Consider the following 22,767-nt stretch of genomic DNA (forward strand, 5'->3'; position numbering starts at 1 on the left):
CACTTATTGATGAGAGTCTTGTGGGTCCAAATGTGGAGTATTGTTTAAACTTCAGCTGAAAAATCATATTGAGCATTACAGAAGTTACCCTTTTACTGGCAACAAAGTTTGTAATCTCCCTGAAGTAGTTGACAAGTATACTCCTAAAGACATGGGTGAACTGATCTTTAAATTTGATACGAGGTTATCTGATCTACTTTTTGAAGCAGATTTTGCTAAGGTATTTATATTCTCTTATTATTCATTAGCTATATTTTTTTTATTTTGTAAAAGTTCTTATTGTTTTTTATCTGATTTCATTTTACTTATAGGTTTCTCAGAAGGCCTATGTTACAACTGATCTGTACACTTGCTAATGAGAATATCAGTGAATGCTGCGTTGAAGGATCTGAATTAAATTTTGGAGTTGATGTTGCTGAGGTATATCTGTTTATATTTTAGCTATTTTGATTATTTTTTAATTAATTTTCCTGTTTTATTATTAACTTTCATTATGAATATAGGGTTCTCAGAAAGTGTTTGTTACACCTGATCTGTCCACTGTTTCTAATGAGAAAAATCATGAATGGGGTGTTGAATGCTCTGTGAAGCGATGCTTGGATTTAGAATTTGACGAATGTGATGATGTTGATGAAGTTCAGATGAAGAAGAAAGAGAAAATTGTTGGTTCTAATTAGATGGGCAATCATAGTTGGTGATTATGTCGTGCAGTCTTTTATCTTTTTTGCATCTTAAAAGAATTCTCATCCTATGTTTTTTTGTGTTGTTTTTGGATTTTGTCACTGAACTTGACAATTTTTTTATGCTTTTAGGGCATGTGCATGTTTTTCATGTAGACAAGTTAGTAAGATGAGAACTTCCTTAAGAATTTTTAATGTTGAGCTATCCCTTCATTTTATAATGAATTTTTTAAGTTATTGTTTTTTTCCCCTTATTATGTATTTTAATGTTTGACAATGTTTAAAATTGAAATATATGATGAAGGAGTATTAATAATTGAAGACTAAACATAAAAGCAATTCTAGAACTAGATGAGTAAAATAATTTATATGCATATTGATTCATCAGTATCTATAAATCCTGATATAAGCTGATAAGTCATACAATATTGTCCAAAATGATTCACAATCTTAACTATAGTATTTCAATGTCCCTAACATAGACTTGAGGGATTGAACATGATATAGGTGGACTCAAATTTTTTACAAGTTATTAGAGCATATGCAAGGCTTGAACAAATATGCAAGGAATCCTAATGTATTCTAATGAATAAATATTTAACCTGAAGGAGTCAAATAGTCAAATAGTCCAAATCATACACAATGAGTTTTGAGGTCAAATCATGACCACAAATCCTATATAATTCATTCAGAATCTAACCTGTATTTTCCATTGTTATGAATCACTATATCCTTGCAATATTCAAGCCTTGAACATTGCAAATAAACAGTTTTACACCAAATAAGATCTTTATTATGATTAGTAAGAATATCAATATATTATGATTCATTATGTATCCTAACTAAGTGATTTCATTCCTATCAGTGTAAATTTTTTTAAATTTACTTGAATTCAACAAATATTACAGATGTGATTTGCCCATTGTTTGAAACGATTAGTGACAGCTTCTAAACATGCATTTCCATTCGTATTCTTTGTAATAAGTGATAACTTATTGAAGCAACATACATTGATTGAGTAGTAAAAATACATAGGTTGTGAAATTTGTGTTACCTTTGAGAATTTGATTGCTCGGTTTTGGTGAAGAAACTGTGATTCTCTTCAAATCCACCTTTGAAATGATGCTATCTTCGATTTGGTAGACACTCTCGAACATAATTAAGTTAGGACTTCGAGTTCTTCCCTTTTTCGCGCTTTAGGGGTTAGGGTTTTGAGGTATTTGATTCTGGACATCGATTGAGGGAGAGATGCTTAGCAAGGTGAGGCCGAGTGAGAAATAGACTAAGATTGGACGGTAGGCAGAGTATAGACCATTCGATTTAGCCGGAGATGGCGTCGATTCGCCGTATGCTTTTGTGGGAGATAAAATTGGGTTCACCAATTGAGAATAATTTGAAAGAGAGACATGGTGGAGCTATGGTCGGCTGGGGTCGCTCGCCGGCGACACCATGGCCGACGAGTAACGGAGGCAGCGATGGAGGTGGGGTAAAAGGAGGAAGGATTGGTCCGTCAGTTTCATAGGGAAATAGGGAGGCTATTGAATCTCAAACCCTAGAGTCTTAGGCATTATTATTGTTTTATCTTATCAATAAATAATTGAGAGATTGAAGCTAATTCAAATTAGTACTATTAATTACTATTTCATACTTTTATTTAAAATCTTCACTGTTACAACTTTTACGAAGGAAACGTTTCAGTGTACAACTTAATATGTTGGGCTATTGGATTGGGCATGTAATTTTTTGGGCTCTTATTTATTTGTTGGGGCAAAGATGCTAATCTTTCGTGGGCTCATTTATTCGGAGGTCCTTTAGGTTCTAATTGGTAATATTGTTTAAATTATTATAGTAAATTTTTGGTAATATTTTTAAATTTTATTAAATTATCTGTATTCTTTTAATTTGGAAAGTAATACTCTAATTATATATTGTGTACTATTTTTTTTACTAATTTTGCTCTATATTTTGCAGTTGATGTGTGTGGATCCTTTGAAAATCCTATTGTTATAAGTGATGGTGTTCTTGATGGACAACTGTACGTTGCTATATCAAGAGTCACAAGTCGTGAAGGTTTGAAGATTTTGGTATGTAAAGATGAAGAAGATGAAAGCAATGGTGATTCTACTGTTAACATTGTTTATAAAGAAGTTTTTTAAAACTTTTGAACTATTGAATTGTTGATTTTTGTGTAAGTTCCTATTTATGAATATTTGTGTTTTTTTTAATGGACTTATTTTACTATTCATAAAAAAATGTATGTATATAATCATTATTATCTTATCTTTGTTCTGTAATATATTTTATTTATTCCACTCATATTTGCGTTTAAAATTCAAAAAAAATATTTGTTCATTGGAAATAGATATGGTAAAATTTGTCTTGATATTTACAATGTGCTTTTTAATTAGACATTTATTCTCTGCCTGCAAGCACAATTATACAATATTTATCATCTACATTTTTTTATTTCATTTATCTTAGAATTTTTTACAAGTTTTATGGCCCGTGCATAGCACGGGTGGTAAAACTAGTATAGAGTAATGGCACACTGATTACATAACAATATTATTATTTTAAATGCAATATGATTAATTTTTTTATGTGTTTAATAGTAATATATACACAAAATAATGGCACGCCAATATTGTAAATGCATTATGATTACTTTTTTATATGTACGTATAATATTATCACAATGTCAAATACATATTCCGTGTACTTCGTATATACATGGCATTCCAATTAATTTCATGGTAGTTTCCAAATTTAATATTATGCCACTTTATATAAAATGATTAAATGGATCTCTCTATTTTGTGCTATTAGTGTGCAATTGATGTGGCCTGTGAGCTTTTTTTAATTCCATTTATCAAAGAATTAAATTAATGGTGAGGCACGCCAAGTTATTATGCCATCATGGTATGAAATGACCAGGACATTTCACTCCCACACTATAACTAATCCAAACAAAAATTATCAAATAAAACACAAATAATAGTTCAAGTACTCAATCTAACATAAATATCAAAATAAGTATCTACTTTTGGATAGTGAGTGTTCAAAAATACCCTAAGGCTTCTGGGGGCGTATTTGTCCAAAAATATGGTCAAAAAATGAAAAAACACCTAAAACGAGTAAGTGGTATAGTCTATGGACTGCAAATGATATTTTACAAGTATAGGGACCGCAAATGTTCATCGCTGAAAGTATAGAGCCTAAAAATGTAATTCACTCTAATCAAAGCGGATCACCTATGTCATTTCCTAAAACATTTTCTAAGAGCATCTCCAATGGCGGACTTCCCGCCGTCCTATGGAGAGGCTTCCGGGAAGTCCATCGGAGAAGGGCGTCATTGTGGCACGGAGAGGAGGACGCAGACGTCCTGTGAGGACACCGGAAGGGCACCGCCTTCGCGGGAAGGGCGGATGGAAGGGCGGGCGAACGTCCGCCATTGCGGAGAGGTGCGGACGTCCGGTATTTAAAAAAAAAAAAACTCTATATATACGGCTCGTCGAAATTTTAATTCAGTAACGTAAATTGAATAATTGTGAATTTTTTTAATTGCGGGAAGTCCGCTCGGGAAGAGCGATGGGAAGGGTGGCAGGAGGGTGGGAAGTCCTTATGACGTGGCAGGAGGTGTATTTGGGAAGGGCGTCGGGGAAGTCCTCCGACTGGAGATGCTCCATCTCTAGCGGCGCCCTTCCCGTCGGACGTCGGAGAGGCTTCCAGGAAGGGCGCCCGGGATGTTCGCCATTAAGGCGTGGAAAGACGGACGCGGATATCCCATGAGGACGCGGGAGGGGCGTGGCCGTCGGCGGAAGGGCGTGCGGACGTCCGCCATTGTGGCGACTCGCGGACGTCCGGCGCGGACTTCCCAATTTTATCATTTTTTTAAAACTCTATATATACGGCTCGTTGCAAACTCTATATATACAACGAGACCCTCGTTCGGCTAGCGGCAAAATATAGAGATTCAAGGCATAACATGTAATTTTTTTAGTTTAAATATGTATGTTTTTTTTAAATAAAATCGTTGCATTTTCCCCATCCGATTCCATATCGAAATTTTAATTCCGTAACGTAAATTGAATATTTGTGAATTTGTGAAATTTTTTTATTGCGGGAAGTCTGCACGGGAAGGACGATGGAAAGGGCGGATTGTGCAGTGGGAAGTCCTTATGACGTGGCAGGAGGATGGGAAGTCCTTATGACGTGGCCGGAGGTGTTTTCGGAAAGAGCGACGGGAAGTCCGTAGCACTGGTTATGCTCTAAAACACATTCACAATAAAATAAAATAATCTTATAAATATGAACAATTTTAATAAGTGTTGGTGGATTTTATTTTATCGTGAGTGTGTTTTATGAAATGTTTTAGGAAAGGGCATATGACATTAAAATGATCAAATTAAAAAATTGTTCCATATTCTCTATTGTAACTTTTGGTTTATGTAGCAACTTTAATGGTTAAGTTTTTAATGGTGTTAACTTCTAGTTCAATAAAGAAAATCACAATTTACTATGTTCAATTAGGACGAAAGTGAAAAATATTTTGGAAGGCAGTTCTCAAAACTCATCTAAATAGTAGTATAGAACTCCTCCAGTTTCATAGCAATAGAGTTATTTTGTCATTTTGGTAAGTTCTATAGTAATAGAGTTATTTTGTCATTTTGGTAAGTTCTATAGTAATAGAGTCATTTTTCTTTTTAGTAAAAGTCAATACATTTTTTTACACTTATTTTACTCTCTCTTACTTTTTTCTCTTCATCACTCTACCTTTTTCATTTTCTACTTTGTTATCCCTTTACTTAACTCATCTAAAACAATTTTTCTTAATATCCGTGTCGAAAAGAAACGCCTACATTACTATAGAACGGCGGGAGTAGTAGCTTTATAAAGTGTAATACAGGATCTAACTTGATAAGAGTCACATTTTCACTTTAATGTGTTCTACAATAAGACTTACATTTCACTTTTACCATAAATGGTAAGTAGGTCTCACATTCAACTAACTCACTTCACTCACATTCTATTATATAACCAATATAAAAAAGTGAATCTCATATCCTACTAACTTTTTCAATCCATTATTCTTTATATTTCTTAAAACTCGTGCCCCTACAAAAGGTGACTCCTAATGTGGTATGGAGGTAGTAACTATTACTCCCTTCATACCAGGGAAGATGACTCTTTTATTGGCCGACATAAGATTTTGTGGTTGTTCGATTTGCAAGATTGTATCTCAAGATTTAATATGTAGTGTGTTTGGCTCATGAGATTGAATCTTACAACTCAATCCAAGACGGATAATTATGTGATAATTAGTCATGGCCAACCCCCTCCAATTAAAATAATCTCACAACTTAATCCTATATTATATCTTGGTATTATATTATTTAGCAAAACGAACACCACCTTTGTGTAACATTACTCCCTTCATCCATGAAAAATAGTACATGATGTTGTTTTGGAATGTCCACAAAAAGAGTCTTATTTTAAAAAATATAATGTTTATCTTTCATACTTTATTCCTCTCTTTTATACTTTATCCATTTTTACTCATCTCTTTTACTTTATCTATTTTTTTCTCCTTCTCTCTTACTTTACCAATTTATCATTAAAACTAGTATTGTACACAAATGAAACTAATTTTTGTAAACTGATAGAGTATTATCTTGTGTATTATGTGGAGAGAGAAATAATAAAATAGAGATAAAAAGTACTTCTATTTTTAAAAATGAATCACCATTATTAGGGCTTTAAAATGATGAGTAATCTTCATTAGAAAGGTTATAAAATAGGGGCATTATTATCTGCATTCCCAAAACCTCAAAAACAATGTACTAGAACAATAGAGATGGGATCCGACACCAATTGGCGAATTAATCAGATAACAATTATGGAACTAACATAATATACCAAAATAAAACCTCTGTAGCTTGACACGAACTATAATATACTACACAAATTTAAAAGGTTTAGGTTGCTTATATACACATTACCCTAGCATATTGGTAATTCTACAATTATAGATCATGTTATATAGTAAGGGCCACATAAGAACAAAAATCATACAAACATGCTATACAAGGTCGTGGTACAGGGAGAGAACAAAAGAATAGTACTAATATACAAGATAGCCATACAACAAAGTACAAACAACGATGCCTCAGTTTACAAACATCGAATATTCAGACCGTTTTTGAAAGGGACGTCACCTAGGACTCATAATATGGTCCTTCCTTGCTTGGAGTAGCAGGCAGTGAATATGTATGCCTTCTATATACCAAGAGTTGTAAGCAACGAGATTTCCTATAAAATGTTGACTTTGCAGAACGAAAGGAGGAGATCTCTATGTTGCGATTATTCCTCAGAGTTCTCGTTCACACTTACTTCATCTTCCATTTCCTTCACTTTCTGCAGCTGCCTCAAGAGATCTAGCCTTTCAGGTCCATATGTTGAAGGTATCTGCAGGCGACAAAAGAACTTGTCTCAGGCTGTGTTTTTCATCAATCAAAGAGTAAGGGTTTACTTGTACATACCAATGATGGCACGTAGCGCTGAATTGCAGCCAACATAGCAGCATGACCAACTGCGGTAACCTGCACCATATATGTCATGCATTATCAGTAGTGAATCAAAGAGAAGTTGAAGGGATTTTCGAATCTTTTATCATGCAGCAAAGTCTTTTTTATCTAGCAGACCAATTTTTTTGAAAAATGGGATGTGGGAAGCAACTTAGAGTCACTTAATCTCCCTACACCTAATCTGCTGGTGCATGATACCCATGTTCATGTTAAGATTTTCTGATCAGTCATGAACACTTATAAATGGCAAATCAAATGGATAAGAAGGTAATGAACGAGCACAAAGATGTGAAAGAAGTGAGTGACAACATAAATTATCAGCAAAGTGACTTCTCACAAAATAAAGCCAAACCATGAACCACTTAGACTATTCTAGTCATGGCTGACTCCATAATTATCAGAAAGAGGAAAATGTCTCTATCACTTACCGGAATGAGCATGAGAACTCCAATCGGAATTACTGATGCCAAATCTGTCAATGTTCTTCGAAGGGCCTGTTTTTCTTTTTCAGTTAATTCATCCCCTATTAACACCCTTCTAAGCAGTCCCAGAGCAGCAGCAGTGTCAATTGCAAGAAGCTGAGTTCCTTGCAGGACATCCTGCTCATAGACAAAAAATATTTCAGACATCAAAAATGTAACAGGAAATGGATGAAAATTTATCAGCTCATATCTTTAACATGGAAACAAGTAACAAAGTACATAGCAAACTCAAACTGTCAAATATAGCATTGAGAAATTCAAACCGTGCTTGTTTCTTTCAGCTTATCAAGAGATTTCTCAATAAGACCATCTTTCTTCTCGATCTGCACCAACTTGGTCACTTTATCATCATTTCCATAAGAGGACAAATCACCTTTCACCTGAATTTCATCCTGCACAAGCATTATAGCGATTTTATGAGAAATCAGAAATGAAAAGGGATTGAAAGAAAAAAGTAGTATCCTAATTCCTCGCAATTAGCAGTAAAACTATTCAACTTAGTGGTGAGACTTGAAAAGTGAGAAAGGTCATATAGTTTTACACGAGTCTCAATGCTCATCTTGCAATCTAAAGTTTGCTGAAAAAATGAATACACAAGAAATGGAGCAGATGGTGTGTACTCAAAAGACTGGGGGCAGATTGACCAGCCACAATTTAGCACTGTTTAAAGTTTCACGAGAAGAATAATACTATTATACTCCATTTAGTTTGCAAATGAACATAGTTTAACAAGTTGACAAAATCGTCATGTCTTCAAGAAGTCCTCAAAAGAAGAATCAAAACTTTTATCATACAGTGCCCCATGGTTACACGCGAGCAAAGTCATGCACGTGATTATATGTCAAAAACTCAAAAACATACCAGCTTCTAATAAAAAGGCACACTCTAACTGTAAGTGTCCGGTAGTATCAAAGAAACGGGCTAGTGTAAACAAAAGAAAGGAAAAAGTACAACTTGCGAGAGAGACCTATATTTCTAACATACAAAAGGTAAAGGGTAATAATTTTCAGAGAGGACTGAAAAATGTACCTCTTCAAATTCAAAGTGGTCGGCACTTTTTTGAACTCGTTGCTCAAGTTCCATCAGTTCACTCCTTAAAATTTCAAATCGCTGAATTTCATTTGACTCTGAATTAGCTGTTTCTTCACGTGCAGTTTCTTGTTCAGAAAACATATCATTCTGCCATATATGGAAATGTATAAACTATTGAATCCAAATTATTATAAACTCTTGAAAAAATTAAAATTAGCACACGACAAACACAACCTCAGCAAAGTTCAAAGAAAGAAACACAGCTATCTGGGGCTACATGTGCAGGTATGAGATATATAGTTCACACACACTAAATTAAAATGATTTTTACCCCAACCGACATGAGACACTGTAACAAGTCTCTAGTCCAGTAGCATATAATATGGGACACGGTTAGTTTTGTCATCCTCTTATCCCGTGTGGTAAACATGAATGGGAGAGTGTGGTATATATGTGATCGAATCATATTTCTGGCTACTAAAGGCAAAACAGTAGATGATAACCATGGGGAACAACAAAAGTAATCAGGGCAGATACCAAAAGGGTAAATCAAACATTAAGAGATGCTACATGATTAGACTACAATAACATTTATCCAGAATGGATGATCAAGGAATGTCAAGGAGTTTAGGCATCATCTGTACCATGCACTACCCCTATTGCATGGTAACAGAGGCATTTAGTAGATAATTCGTGAGTTGATGCACCCAGCATTGTAAACAACAATCTTGATACTCGAACTTAAATGGTTCAACAGACAAAACAAAAGGAATCAAACCAGCAAATAACCAAGTAATTGAAAAAGCAATCGACAAGTTCTAACATCAATCAGAGCATACACTGTCATTGGCAGTTGAAGATCTCAGGGCAGATGATTTGCTAGGGCGGCCTATTAAGAAACCCCATAATCCACCGGAACTGCTAACTCAAGTGAGAAGGAAGGAAAAGGTAACCCCAAAAAATACAATAATCATCAGAAAAGACTATCAAAAGATCAACAACAAATTTAGATCATTAAATGAAAATTTAGGAATGAAAATAAAACAAAAGGTGTAATGTCATCTAAAATTTTTGTACCCGCTACGATTATCTATCTTCTTAACAGAACTTTCACCAACTTTCCCTCTGGAATAATGTGGCTGCTCACCACCTGGAGTTCTAGAACCATCGACATCTCCCTTTAGATTAGAAAAAACCCACGGAAATCAATTTGGGGCCTCGATCTTATTGAGTATAACAAATAGAGCACATCGTAGCATAATTCACATTTCATTGCATTTATATCACTAGTTTGTACAACAGCAAATATCACAACATAGTGTGCACTGACAATCTCAAAGAAAAATAACAGATTAACAGTGTTCTTTTTCATTTGTATCATTTAAGATGATCAAAATAAATCAGTGGGAAAATTGCCAAAAAAACCATGAAGTTTACTCAAATTCTGACTTGGATAATCAGCGGGGGAAACCATGGGATTTATCATATAACATATTTTGCATTTGTCCCACAAGCCTAATTTGGGCAAATCATATCTAATGTGGCAGCCGATAAATCATGTGGACAAAACGGTTGACAATTTAAACGACGCCGTCTGTTGAGAAACAAAACAACATGGTTGCATTAAATTAATTATTTTCTTTTCCAGTCACCCTCTCTCTACAATCTTTGGCAGAAACCACCAATTGAAGTTGTGCGCTCGCCGCTCAAGGTCAGGGTCGGTAGATGTCTTAAATTTCCTATGGTTCAAGCAAACGCCCCAGCCTCTAATGCATCGGAGATGGAGGAATTGACAATTTGAGTTTTGGGGATTAAGTTCTCTTTTTTACTTTTGTTCCGTCCCTCCAACAAATTCAAGCAGCAGAGGGAGCCGCCGATTGGGCTGCTGATCACAGAGTGAGGAGGCGGCTGAACGCAAATTTCTGCTGTGAAGTTGCAGCAGTGAGGCGTTGTTAATGTTCGCACTATTCAGATATGAATAGCGCGATTCTGGTCACCACCCACTCCTCTGCAACAGCAGTGACTCCCAGCAGCAGCGGCGTTCGGTGTAGCAGCTAGGGTTTGGTTATTAGTGTTTCCCTTAATTTCCATTTTTTAATAATCAGATTAGGTTTATTTATTTTGATTTTTTGGTTCATAAACCAAAATGACGTCTTTGGCACATGTTTGTGTCACCTAGTGCGCTGCATCATCAATGGACATGTATGTGCCACATCAACAATTTCATATGCTTAGTGGACCAGTATATTTCGCCATGGGACAATTTGAAACAATGATAAATCTTATGGTTTCTCCTTCCGATATTCAAAGTCATAAGACGGACCAGAATTTGACCAAATTTTATGGTTTTCCAACCAATTTTCCCTTTAAAGGATTATAGCTCTAAATCAAGCAAAAATCATGAAGACTTCTGTTGACTGATGTTAAAAAATTATATACAGACAAGACATGAAAAGAATAACTCTAAAACATGCGAATAAAAACAGAATATTTTATCCACTACAGTAGTTCCACAAGTTGACCCTACAAACAGATGTAGCACACAATAGAGGTAATACTGTTATATTCAATGAAATTGAACTACTGGTTAAATTATGGTCTTATAATATCACGTGTGAGCAAGTCAAAAACAAGAAAGCAGTAAACAACCATAAGAAACGCTCATCATTTTTAGATCTAAAACATTTGCAGCCCATGTTACTAAATCCATTTTAGTATGCAAAAACAACAACGAAACAAGATATTAGACATCTGAAGAGGTATGATATTGTGAACTGTGAAGTTTAAAATATAACAATATGTACGCACAATGCAAAAGGATCACTATAAGGACTCTGGTACTTAGAGAAAAAAATAGAATGCAACCACATTTTACACGTCGTGCATGTTGAAGGTATTAAACTGCAAATTTCACAAAAAAAATCAAGAGTCATTGTATGGTTTAGGAAGTTTCAGCAAACCTGCTGAATAGAAGCAGCCTTAGCTCTGAAAGAAACCTCAAGAAATTCAGCCTCTTTCTTCAGCCTCCGTATCCTTTCAAGGTCTGAACAGGCAGCTTTTAAATGCTCCTTACCAGAACTGGATCTTGATACATGCAGCTCCTGAAGCAATTCTTCGAGACGTAAAAGGGAAACTTCAACATTTTCCAATTCCTAATAGAACATCACATTCAGTACATTTACCTACTGTTGAACAATAAAATACAGATATATGTGGAAAAGAATATAGACATGGCAGAGAAAAGTAGTAAGTACATTTCATTACTTAACAAAACCCATGTATATAGTACAAGAGACTAAGCTAGACTAGGTCACATAACCGATGTGGGATACTTATTATAACTTAATATCCTGCATGAGGATTCATATTTCCTTTTGAGTTTTCTTATTCAGTTCAGTTCAATAACAAAGCTGTGAGTTCTCTCAGCATATTTGTCATTTGATACTTTTGTCAAACACTTGTGGTGTGTGGGTATTTGTCAGTAGAAATTCATCAAGCGGATCTCCTGCTCCTCTATTATGTAGATTCTATAACTTCAACCTATACTCCTTAACAATTTGGTCATGTGAACGTGCTACAGATACAGATGGAACAAGTTTTGGTTGAGAAAGTCTTTCATCGTCGCAATATTTTTCGTGACGAAGAGGAGGTGGAACAAGTTTTGGTTTAATTGGCAGGGCATGCGATTGAGGAGGCTACGTGGTTGGACATCACGGATGTAGGGGGCCAATTTCCTTATTTCTGCCTTGCGGACAAGGCTAATTCAGATGCCGAGGAAATTGATATGAAAGCAGAAGTTTACAACCGAGAGGAGTGTGAGATGATATGGCCACAACAAGATGTGAACAGGGCTGACGGAATTGAGGACATGGCAGAGCAGATTCGAGTTGAAGATTAGGATGGGAGTGGTTCGAAACTAAAGGATTTGTCATCCTTTCAGTTATTTTCCACATCTTTCAATTATTCAAATAATTAGAGTTATTTTCAGTAGAGAAATTACTCTGGCAGTAATCTATTAAATAAGGATTGTTTTAGGGAAATAGGGTATCTTTGTGTGAGGTCAATTTCGGATTTCGGGACAGGGTAGTCGTAGGCCTTGTGCGTGAGGATTCATATTTCCTTTTGAGTTTTCTTATTTAATTCAGCTCAATAACACAGTCGTGAGTTCTCTCAATTCAAATTTGTCATTTCATATGTTTGTCAAACACTTAGGGTGTATAGGTATTTGTCAGCAGAAATTCATCAAGCCGATCTCATGCTCCAATATTGTGTGAATTCTATAACTCCAACCTTTACTCCTTAGATTCTCTTTCACTAACATCGCGTGTTAGCCATCTACAATTTTATCATCTTCGATGATTAACTTCTCCAACAAAGTAAGATGTTAAAGCTCAATTGCCGGTGCTTACAACAAAGATACTCATAAAATACAAATAATTAGATCAATTTAGCATGATACTAATTACCTTATCAAATGATTGTGACTCTTTATCCACTGGTGAACGATTCCTGTCAACAAATTTGGTCATCAACTGAACTATTTGCATCAAGAGTTTAATTTACAATCTTGGAATTCATGATGACATCTTTTGAGGAAAATAACAAGCTGATCATGGTTAAAATAACAGGGAGAATATTCATGTCTCTTCATTCCATGATCACAATAGAGCAAATAATGCATCCTTGCCTTGATCAGGTAAAGTAAAGACTAATTCCGGTGAAAGAACCATTAGGAATCCTCCTATAATTCCCATGAAAAATATCGTGTCAAAGGCATCCATATAAGTGTGTCAAATTAGATTAATGTACCGAAATACTCCCTCCGTCCCTTAAAATTTGTCATGTGTTGACCTGGCAAGAGCTTTAAGAAATGTAATGGAAAGTAAGTTGAAAAAGTTAGTGGAATGTGGGCCTTACTTTTATATATTAGTTTTATAATAAAATGTGAGTGTGAATGAGTTAGCGGAATGTGGGGCCCACTACAAAAATGGTTAAAGTGAAATGTGACGAATTTTGTGGAATAGACGAAAATGGAAATAAGTGACAAATTTTCAGGGACGGAGGGAGTATCATTTACTCTGATCTCAAGCAATTATCAATGAGCCAACTTCCAAAACTTTTTTACCTAGGGTAATTTTTATTCATCCAAATCAATGCTAGCATGAAACAAACAATCCACAAGAAAAAAGTTAATGCAGCAAAATTTCTCCCATTTCTATTGCAGAAGCATACACATATATAGAAAAATAGAGTGTTGGGGAACACAATGAGGTTCCCTCCTTCAACTGACCTTTGAATTCCTAGCTCTTCCATGCATGTCTTCAATTTTTCGTGACTGAAACAAGTGAAGGAAACAACTGCACAGTTAATTATAGTAATTTGAAATTAAAAAAAAAAAAAAAATAGGGTATCAAGCATATTGAATTTGGAATTCTACAAGTTGAATACCCTTTAGAAAGAAATTTAGCTGCCTTCACATTAGACGGATTCTCCAGCCATTTACTGTACTTTATAAAGCTCTCTATCCAGTAAGAGCACACATCTAATACCAGGGGAATAGCTTCGGCATTGGGGGGCCCTTCAATATGCTTGTGTCCAAATGTGCGTTTAGAGTTACTGCTGAAGCCTGGATAAAAAGGAAGCCAATCCAGCTCTTCACAGACAACCTGTTACATAGCAACAAACTTTTTAGTTTCTTAAGAAACATAGTTTTTACCTTAACATTGATTTATTCTTCAGGCTAACCTCCACATACAGTTGGTAAGAACTTATTGCTGAAAGCTGAGGATAATATAGCACACTGCCCCCAATTAGATGCCTGCTTTGAGAAGATAGTTAGGCACAGAAAAAGCCAAAAGTGAAATGAATAAGGGGCCTGCATCTTTAATTTAGAGTTTGCACCTTATTAACCCTTGAAGTGGATCATCCATGGTTTCAAAGCCATTACTGAACAAAAATGACTGTGTGCTTCTTCCAAGAGCAATGAAGAACCCAAATATGGCCAAATCCCTCTCAAGTACCTCCAACACAACAGAATAAGAAGAATATAAAAATCAATCCTTGAACAACAAAGGCTCTAGAGATCCATTGATATTTTGCAAAAATAAATAATATATTATAGCAGAAAGGCATGTAACTATTTAAACTGTCACAATTGTGACATCTAAACTACAGAGTGAATTACCTTAGGTAATACATTCATGTTATAAAACTTAAACTACAAGAGTGCAATGCCTTCCAACTGTCCTGAGAGAGGGGAGGGAAAATGGGCAACAATCCAAATTAAGAAAAGTGAGAAACAATCCAGATGACTGAAACATCCATCCCCTAGCATCTGAGACCATTCTACCACCTTCCAAATAGTCTAAGATGAGCACCTATGTTGAGCTTCATGTTCTTTGAAATTGCAAATGAAAAAACAATTTGATGATATATGGAGTAAGTCAAAATGATCTGAACTGAATAAAAAATGCATTTGTTGTGGAGACGAAATAGTCAGTGTATATGGGCACAAAACCAGCAAGAGAACAATCCCCAAACCAAGGATCCTCTCATCCTCATCTTATCACCTCACATGACCAAGACTTTTATTGATTAAGTCATTCCATGGGATTTTTGGAAAGTGATTCTAGTAGGGAAGGTGAAGGTGGAAAGGTAAGACTATTGTAATCATTTACATGCCTCATACAGTACAAGAAAGCAGTCATAAGATGAGCAAAGGCAAGAAATAATAAAAACAATAATAGAAATCAGTAGTATGACATGTGATCGGAACAAACTAAAATAACAAAAAAAAAATCTATGCTAACCTCAATACTTTCAGAGGTTGTGAGTCTTGACCATATTTTCTCGCGATCAATGGCTCGCTGCAGCTGTCTTTGTACTAGACCTACCCAAAACATAATCTCTTCAGCACCCAATTCAGTTTGCATCATACATGCAGAAGCTCGAGGACCAAAATGGATGAGAAATTCCCTATGCAGACCAATTTCCTTTATCGAATGGTAGGCTTGGCGAACAGGAATAAATTCAACCATCATGTCCATCAGTCTACCAGTTATGTCAGGAATAATGGAAAAGAATGGAGCACAAGAAACTTTTGTGGGTCCAAGTTTCATGATGGCTGCAATGCAACTAAGAGCTAGCATGAGAAGAGATATGTCACTTGAACTGCCTGAATCAGAGGTCATGCCTTTTCTGAACCTGTAAAATTCCAGTAGAAAGTTGATTTATCTCACAGATATATATAATCGGTGATCCACATCAATCAGCATGTTAATATCACTGTATGGTATAGCACATGAGAAATGAGGTAGTTTACATACACTGCAGTGGCCGGGGAAAAACGCTGCTCTTTCTCAAAATAATTCACAAAACTGGTCACTGCAGCTGGGATTTGCTCAGACCAAAACCAGTCATAAGCTCCAGGCTGCTTGGCCAACAACTTATCCCTGATTACACTCTCTAAAGGAGAAGATTGTTTTGAAAGGCTGCACTAATAAAAAAATATAAGTGTTAGAGGAGTTCCTAGTAATAAACAAAAACCTGTAACCAGTATCTCACAATGACACACCAATGACCAACCTCAGGAAGAACTAGAACTATCAAGACAAAGTACATAACAGAAGCTTGAAGAATGAATCTGACAATGTCAAATTCTTTTTACCTCAACCGACGATGATAAACAACATGAAAGAGCAAACCATTGTATTAAATAAAGAAACAATAAAGACAATCAAACATGAAGACCTTCCTACTGTTCCTAGATTTAAATCAAACAATTGCTATAAAAACATGTAGAAGCTACAGACTTGAAATGGTACGCACCTCCTCTGCACAAATACATTGATATCTCTGTCTCTTCCATCCCCTCGAGATGAAATCTCACTTGCTGCTAGCAGAAGAGAGAATACAGATGCCTGAAAAAAAATAAAAAAACCTTAGAAAATTGTGAAGCTAATAGGGGAACTTAATGCCTGCGACACTATCAAGACAAATAGTGCAATTGCAATTATATGGCTATTTCCCAAAGGTATAAACCCAACAAGTTCCTATTAGAATATAATGCTAACCTGATAAGCAAGTTCTTTAACCCAAACATTTTTGTCCACTCCAAGCCAGGCAGTAGAGAACCAGGATATCTTCGACAAAGAGCTTTGTTCTTTAATGGCTAACTCAAACACCCTTGCAGCATCATGCAATAATTGCACCAAGCCAGTATTGTAGTCTTCATCTTGCAGAGACTGATTCAGTTTGTACCTTATTTCCTCCATATTACTGTTGGTTCTTGACTGAGAACTTCCATTGACTGTCACACCATCATCAGCAGAAGCCAAAGGCCGGAGACGTTCTAGCCTCCTCAATTTGCTAAGGATGATGGACTGCTTCTGTAAATTTGAGAACCTGTAGCTAACACTAAGTCTACCATTTTCTAGATCTGATATTCTCACACGGCCTTTTTTCCTTATACAAGGATGACTAAAGATCAGATGATCAAGGCCAGTGATTTTTCTGCTAAAGAAATAGACTTTGGTTGGTTTAACAGAAGACCATGGAGTTGAAGATCTGCAAATGGAGGTGAAAGGATGAACAACAATCATGAATTACAGTGAGTGGCCACAGGCCCACACGATTACGGGTAGAAGTTTGCGGAGTGGCTCAAGAGACGAAACATTTCAATCAATGTGTATGGTGTGTGGGGCCCATTGTCATTATCAAACAAGTTCCACCATTATCATTTCAAGTAATGTATGATCTGAAAAATCATCAGTTATCTGGAATCATGTTCTCATGCAGACATGCTGGTTTCATAGGACCAAATAGAGACTGATTGTAACAACTAACAAGTTTTCTCAGATCGGATCCATTTGGCAGAGTACGCTGTCACCTAGATCCACAACAGTTCCCTTCCAGTGACCAGATAAGCTCAAAGCAACAGAAACCATTACTTACGAATTGAACAGCCCAACAATCACTGAAGTCTGAACAGAAGCTTAATGAGAAGTTTAATAAATTTGAATAGGCCATCTCATCAATAATCTGCTCTGTAGACTCATGTCATCAAGTTTTATACAGAAGAGTTATGTTTTAATTTACTATATATTCGGAAAAGAGGGAAGCACCAGTAGATAAGCGTTCCAAGGAATAGAATTATAGTGTCTAACGACCTCATGTGCTAATCATGAGAAGAAATTTGGTTTGGGAGGCGTGGTTTTCATTCTCAAGAGGAGGCTGAAGAGATAATAAACGTAACAAGACTGGATATAGTACTACTACTATCAGACTAACATCTGTCTATTGTTTGCCACTAAAAGCCAAAAATTAAAATGAAATAACAAAATGGTTTATTTGTCCTGCTTTTTCCCAAAGCATACTTCATAATGTAAGGATTCATTTCAATCTGCTTTCTATTTGTTTCAGCCATCATAGTGGACAACTCCAACTGTATCCTAAAAGTGGACAATGACGAGAAGTACTACAGCATATCCATCTTTTACCTTCAACATAAGTTCCTAACAGGTGACATACATCAAAACAGTATTATCCAATTCATATTTACTTTTATGTACATTTGTCTGTACACTGTTATGGAAAACTCAGAGATCTACTACACAACCAACATTTTAAGTTCAACTACTCATGTGCCAAGTCCATTTCAATGCATTGCAAAATTGTACTGTTCTTGCTAATTATCTATTTCTTTAAAATAAATCAACCACTACCATTGACTAGTTTACTGAAAGCGTACATAAGAATGTCATACTATTAACCACATCATTCCGCATAATTAAAGCTACAATTGGAACACCAGTTCAAATTTTCCCGATAGAGATCAAATAAAACCAGCAAAATTATGAAATCCAAAACAAAATCAGCGGATAAATAAACTAAAGAAACAACTCTGAGCACTGATACATACGGATGGCACCCGTGCCATGGGCAAAAAGCTTCACTAATTTCGTCATTAATATAGCTTGAATAACAGGGAAAAAAAAAGCAGCCTAATTTCTCAGAGGCTAGATATAGGAAACTATCAGGAAAATCAAAGTTCATCTCAAATTACAGAGATTCTGTAGAAAACAAAAATAACACACCAAAAAATACCTATATGAGACGAGGCTATTGTGGCGCGCGTGGAAAGTCATTACAGTACCAGAATTTAGCAGCAGAAATTTTGAGTAATTAATGGCAGCTGAAGAACACTGAAGTAGTTGTAAATTAGGAGGAAAATGGGAGTATTTGTTTTTGGGTACCGTTGTTGATGATCTATCCGCATACGTGGGGAAGCAATTCATCACATATAAGTGAGCCGGGCCGTTTTGGATTTGGATTTTGGAAAGCGCTCTGGACTTGACCCATGATAAACCGGGCCAGATGTATGTATCAGGATATTACCAATTTTATATTTTCAATTATTATAGAATTCACAAAAAATATTAGAATATTATAGAATTCACAAATTGAAAATTAGATGCTCCTATAATTTTAGATGCAGAACACGCGTGGATAATGCTTTTTTCATACCATTTTTACATTAAATTACCCTATCTTCGTACATGAAAAATAGTTTCATTTTGTCATTTTGAGATATCTAGAAAAAATAGTCTCATTTTTTTAAAATAGAAAATTTATCTCTTGTACTTTCCCAATTTTTTCTCCTCACTTCCATTCTTTACTTACTCATTCTTCACATCTCTCTTACTTTATCTGTTTTTTCTCCTGACTATTTTTTGTGGACAAGGGGAGTATATTTTTTTATTTTTCACCAAATACAAGGCACCTTAGAGCATCCACAATAGCGTATTAACCGGTGCGCTAGGCACCGGTGTGCGGCTAGGCACTCGGCTAGTCCACTATTGCGAGCGGCGAGCCGAGAGGACGAGCGCAAAGCGCCCTAGAGATCAGGCATAGACGAGGGCGGCTAGCCGATCGCTCGCCGCCTATTTTAAAAAAAAAATCTATAAAATACCCTATTCCTATGTCATTTTCATTTTTCCATCCATTTCCTTCACATTTCAGTACTCCACACGAATATTCTACAAAGAATAGGTCATGATGGTGATCCAATACAGCGAATCGACGACACGTTGTGGGAGCGTACATCTGCGGATATAGACCGTTTGGGTGGAACGGCGCCTGCTGGAACAAATGCAGCTGGAGGTCCCTTGCCCGATCCAGCATTGTCGTACAATCGCCCGGGACCATGTCACTGACCACCAATGTTTGTTCGTTGAGGAGCCACTGGGGGGGGAGTCCTTTTTCCGTTACCATTTTAGAATGCACTGACCGCTCTTTCTGCATATCGTGTTGGCGTTAGAGGCCCGGTACAAGTACTTTCGGATGAGTTGCGATGCGAGTGGCTAGGCCCGAACTATCGTCGATACAGAAGTGCATCGCTGCAATTAGGCAGTTGGCTTATGGAGGTGCGGCCGACATGTTCGACGAGTACCTTCACATCAGTGAAATGACTGTCCGCGAATGTCTAATGCATTTTTGTCGGGGCACCATCCACATATTCGAGCCAACGTATCTTCGTAAGCCTACCCATCTCGACTAACAAGGCCTAATGAATTTGCACAAGAGGGTGCACGGCTTTCCTGGAATGTTGGGCAACATAGATTGCATGCATTGGGAGTGGAAGAACTGTTTGGCCGTTTGGAAAGGGATGTACATGATCGGGTTCAAAGGCAAGAATCCTACAATGATCGTCGAAGCCGTTGTTGATTACCAGTTGTGGATTTGACAGCGTACTTTGGGGTTACCGGGTCGAACAACGACATCAACGTCCTACTGTCGTCGCCCCTCTTCAATGACCAGTGCCTTGGCATGGGTCCGACCATTAGTTTCATAGCCAACGCAAACAACATGATATGGACTACTATTTGGCTGATGGGATATCCCTAGGTGGCCCGTATTTGTGAAGACGATCAAATTTCCAACAGATCCAAAGAAAATTTACTTTGCACAACGACAAGAGGCTGCGCGAGAGGATGTGGAGCGGGCATTTAGTGTGCTTCAATCGCGATGAGCTGCGGTGAAGGACCCGTCACGACTGTGGTATGACGATTGCATTGTTGATATCATGTATGTATGTATCATCATGCATAACATGATAGTCGACAATGAAGGTCTAGAACTCACTGGTTGGGCCAATGAAGATGGTTCCGGACCAAGCCACAGTGTGGCCACCGCTCCTGTACAAATGGGTATACCCTGCAGCGACACCGAAAAGGTCCAAGCATTTGCTACTATAGGCCAGCAAGAAGCTCATATTTGACTCCAGCACGATATAATTGAAGAGCTATCGTTTATATTTTCTATAATGGTTGTATAATCGTTGTATTTTTTTTTTCCAAAATTGTAATACAACGAAGGTTTTCGAATTAGTTAAACTATGTTTTTTTTTTCTCCAATTCATTTCGTTGTTCATTTTAGTTTTTTTTTTTCTCAAATTCATTTAAATGGGAGGGCTAGGCTGGGTTGTTGTTGGGCTAGGGTATTGGCCAGGCTATGAAAATAGCATGATAATATAGCATGAGAAGTTTTAGGTTGGACTATTACTAAGCTGTGGCTGAGTCAATCCTACTGTGGATGTTTTTTAAGAGAAAGCAATTTTTAGTTATTCAGATGAAAGTGCTGTTGTGGAGAAGTTTGAGGGGGGGGTTTTAAAAGTGTCGACTACTCTTTTTGGAATTTTAAGAGAAAATAAAACGTTTGTAGTATTTCATTAACTTCAATTTTTTATTTTCTCATTTGTTTGTTTATCCTTCATGATAACAATCTTGGTTGATGGATTAGTTTCATGGACATAAGCTAGAGTCTGTAAAATTGATTATGAAACGAAGATCTGGAATCAAGACATTTGACTAAATCATTTTACCTAGTGAACATATCAATATAAATGTTTTCTCGGTAATTTTAAATTGCAGGAGTGCTGAACAGTTAACAGTTTTTCAATTTTCAATTTTCAATTTTCAATTTTCAATAATGAGCTTATACTATGAAAGAAAGACTGTATGCTATTACATCATTTTAGATGTTTGAAAACCCAATATATGGTTTTTCATATAAAATCGAGTCATATACTCATGTAGTAATATTATAAACTGAACTAGGGCACACCACCCAAGGCATGGGATACGCCAATTAATTACTCCCTATTTAAGTAATCTTTGTACTAGTTCCATCTTTCGTTTAATTTATAGGATTAACACGTTAATCAAGTGAGATGAAGAAAAACGTGTTATTCCATGTATTGCTACCTTAATTTAATCTCACATTAAGACAAGTGATAAGGGATAAGCACTCCACTACTCTTTTTCTTTTCTTTTGTTTTTTTTTTATTCCACTAAGGTCTCCTCCTTCAATTTAATTTCGGCGGAAACATTATATACTAAAATTTTCAAGGATCTTGACTTGATACGGGCCAAAAAACAGCATGAACAACCTATCTTGAATTTATATAATGATCAAGAGTCGGATTCTGAGTAATCCAATAAAGATAAATAATATACTACTATATAATAACCTTATCTATTTTAGGAGTTGCATTTAGTATTTTTGTTGGACATGTAAAAGTGGAGACGAGAGATGTTGGGCATAGGAATTAGGATAGGTGCATATAGGTTTAATTTTTGTTGCATTATTAACAATTAACAACTATATATAGAATACTAGCTAAATTGGATTTTCTAAACTGTTGACTTAACTTAATCAATAAACATATACTACCCATGCGAGAGTTTCGACACCAAATCCCAAGAATATCTTCGTGTGCTTTATATATTATGTTGTGAAGAAAATATTTTAATGTATGAGATCTATCAACGATTTTATTTTCATTTTATTTTACATATGTAGTTATATAATTGAATAGTAAGACGCGTCAATAATTGTTGGTATTTTTTAAAAAAGATTCGGCTAATAATTATTTTGACAAAATAATTAGTTGCTATGTGATGAATTTATTTATTGCCTCAAATTACCACT

The 22,767-nt window shown here is 36.0% G+C and overlaps 1 protein-coding gene across 3 annotated transcripts; it reads right to left on the bottom strand.

Moving 5' to 3' along the window:
* Positions 1-6,736: 6,736 nt before the first annotated feature.
* On the bottom strand, positions 6,737-19,051 carry LOC125221552 (uncharacterized). 3 transcript variants are annotated; one of them, XM_048123681.2, is made up of 18 exons: positions 18,883-19,051; positions 16,851-17,343; positions 16,606-16,697; positions 16,104-16,268; positions 15,588-15,981; positions 14,680-14,798; positions 14,524-14,596; positions 14,227-14,444; positions 14,069-14,113; positions 13,245-13,287; positions 11,739-11,930; positions 9,856-9,956; positions 9,618-9,696; positions 8,776-8,925; positions 8,010-8,138; positions 7,693-7,863; positions 7,220-7,279; positions 6,737-7,145 (listed from the first exon to the last, which is right to left on the bottom strand). In XM_048123681.2, exons 1-18 carry the CDS (start codon positions 18,921-18,923, stop codon positions 7,041-7,043), a joined length of 2,670 nt encoding a protein of 889 aa, XP_047979638.2. In that variant the 5' UTR covers positions 18,924-19,051; the 3' UTR covers positions 6,737-7,040. The 3 variants fall into 3 exon arrangements, with proteins under 3 accessions (XP_047979638.2, XP_047979637.2, XP_047979639.2); XM_048123680.2 differs by having other exon boundaries at positions 9,618-9,699; XM_048123682.2 differs by lacking the exons at positions 9,618-9,696; positions 9,856-9,956.
* Between the last annotated feature and the right edge of the window lie 3,716 nt (positions 19,052-22,767).

The sequence above is a fragment of the Salvia hispanica genome, chromosome 1 (genome assembly GCF_029641045.1).
Source record: "Salvia hispanica isolate PSC_SH4W2 chromosome 1, Shi_PSC_v1, whole genome shotgun sequence".
NCBI classification, from domain to species: Eukaryota; Viridiplantae; Streptophyta; class Magnoliopsida; order Lamiales; family Lamiaceae; genus Salvia; species Salvia hispanica.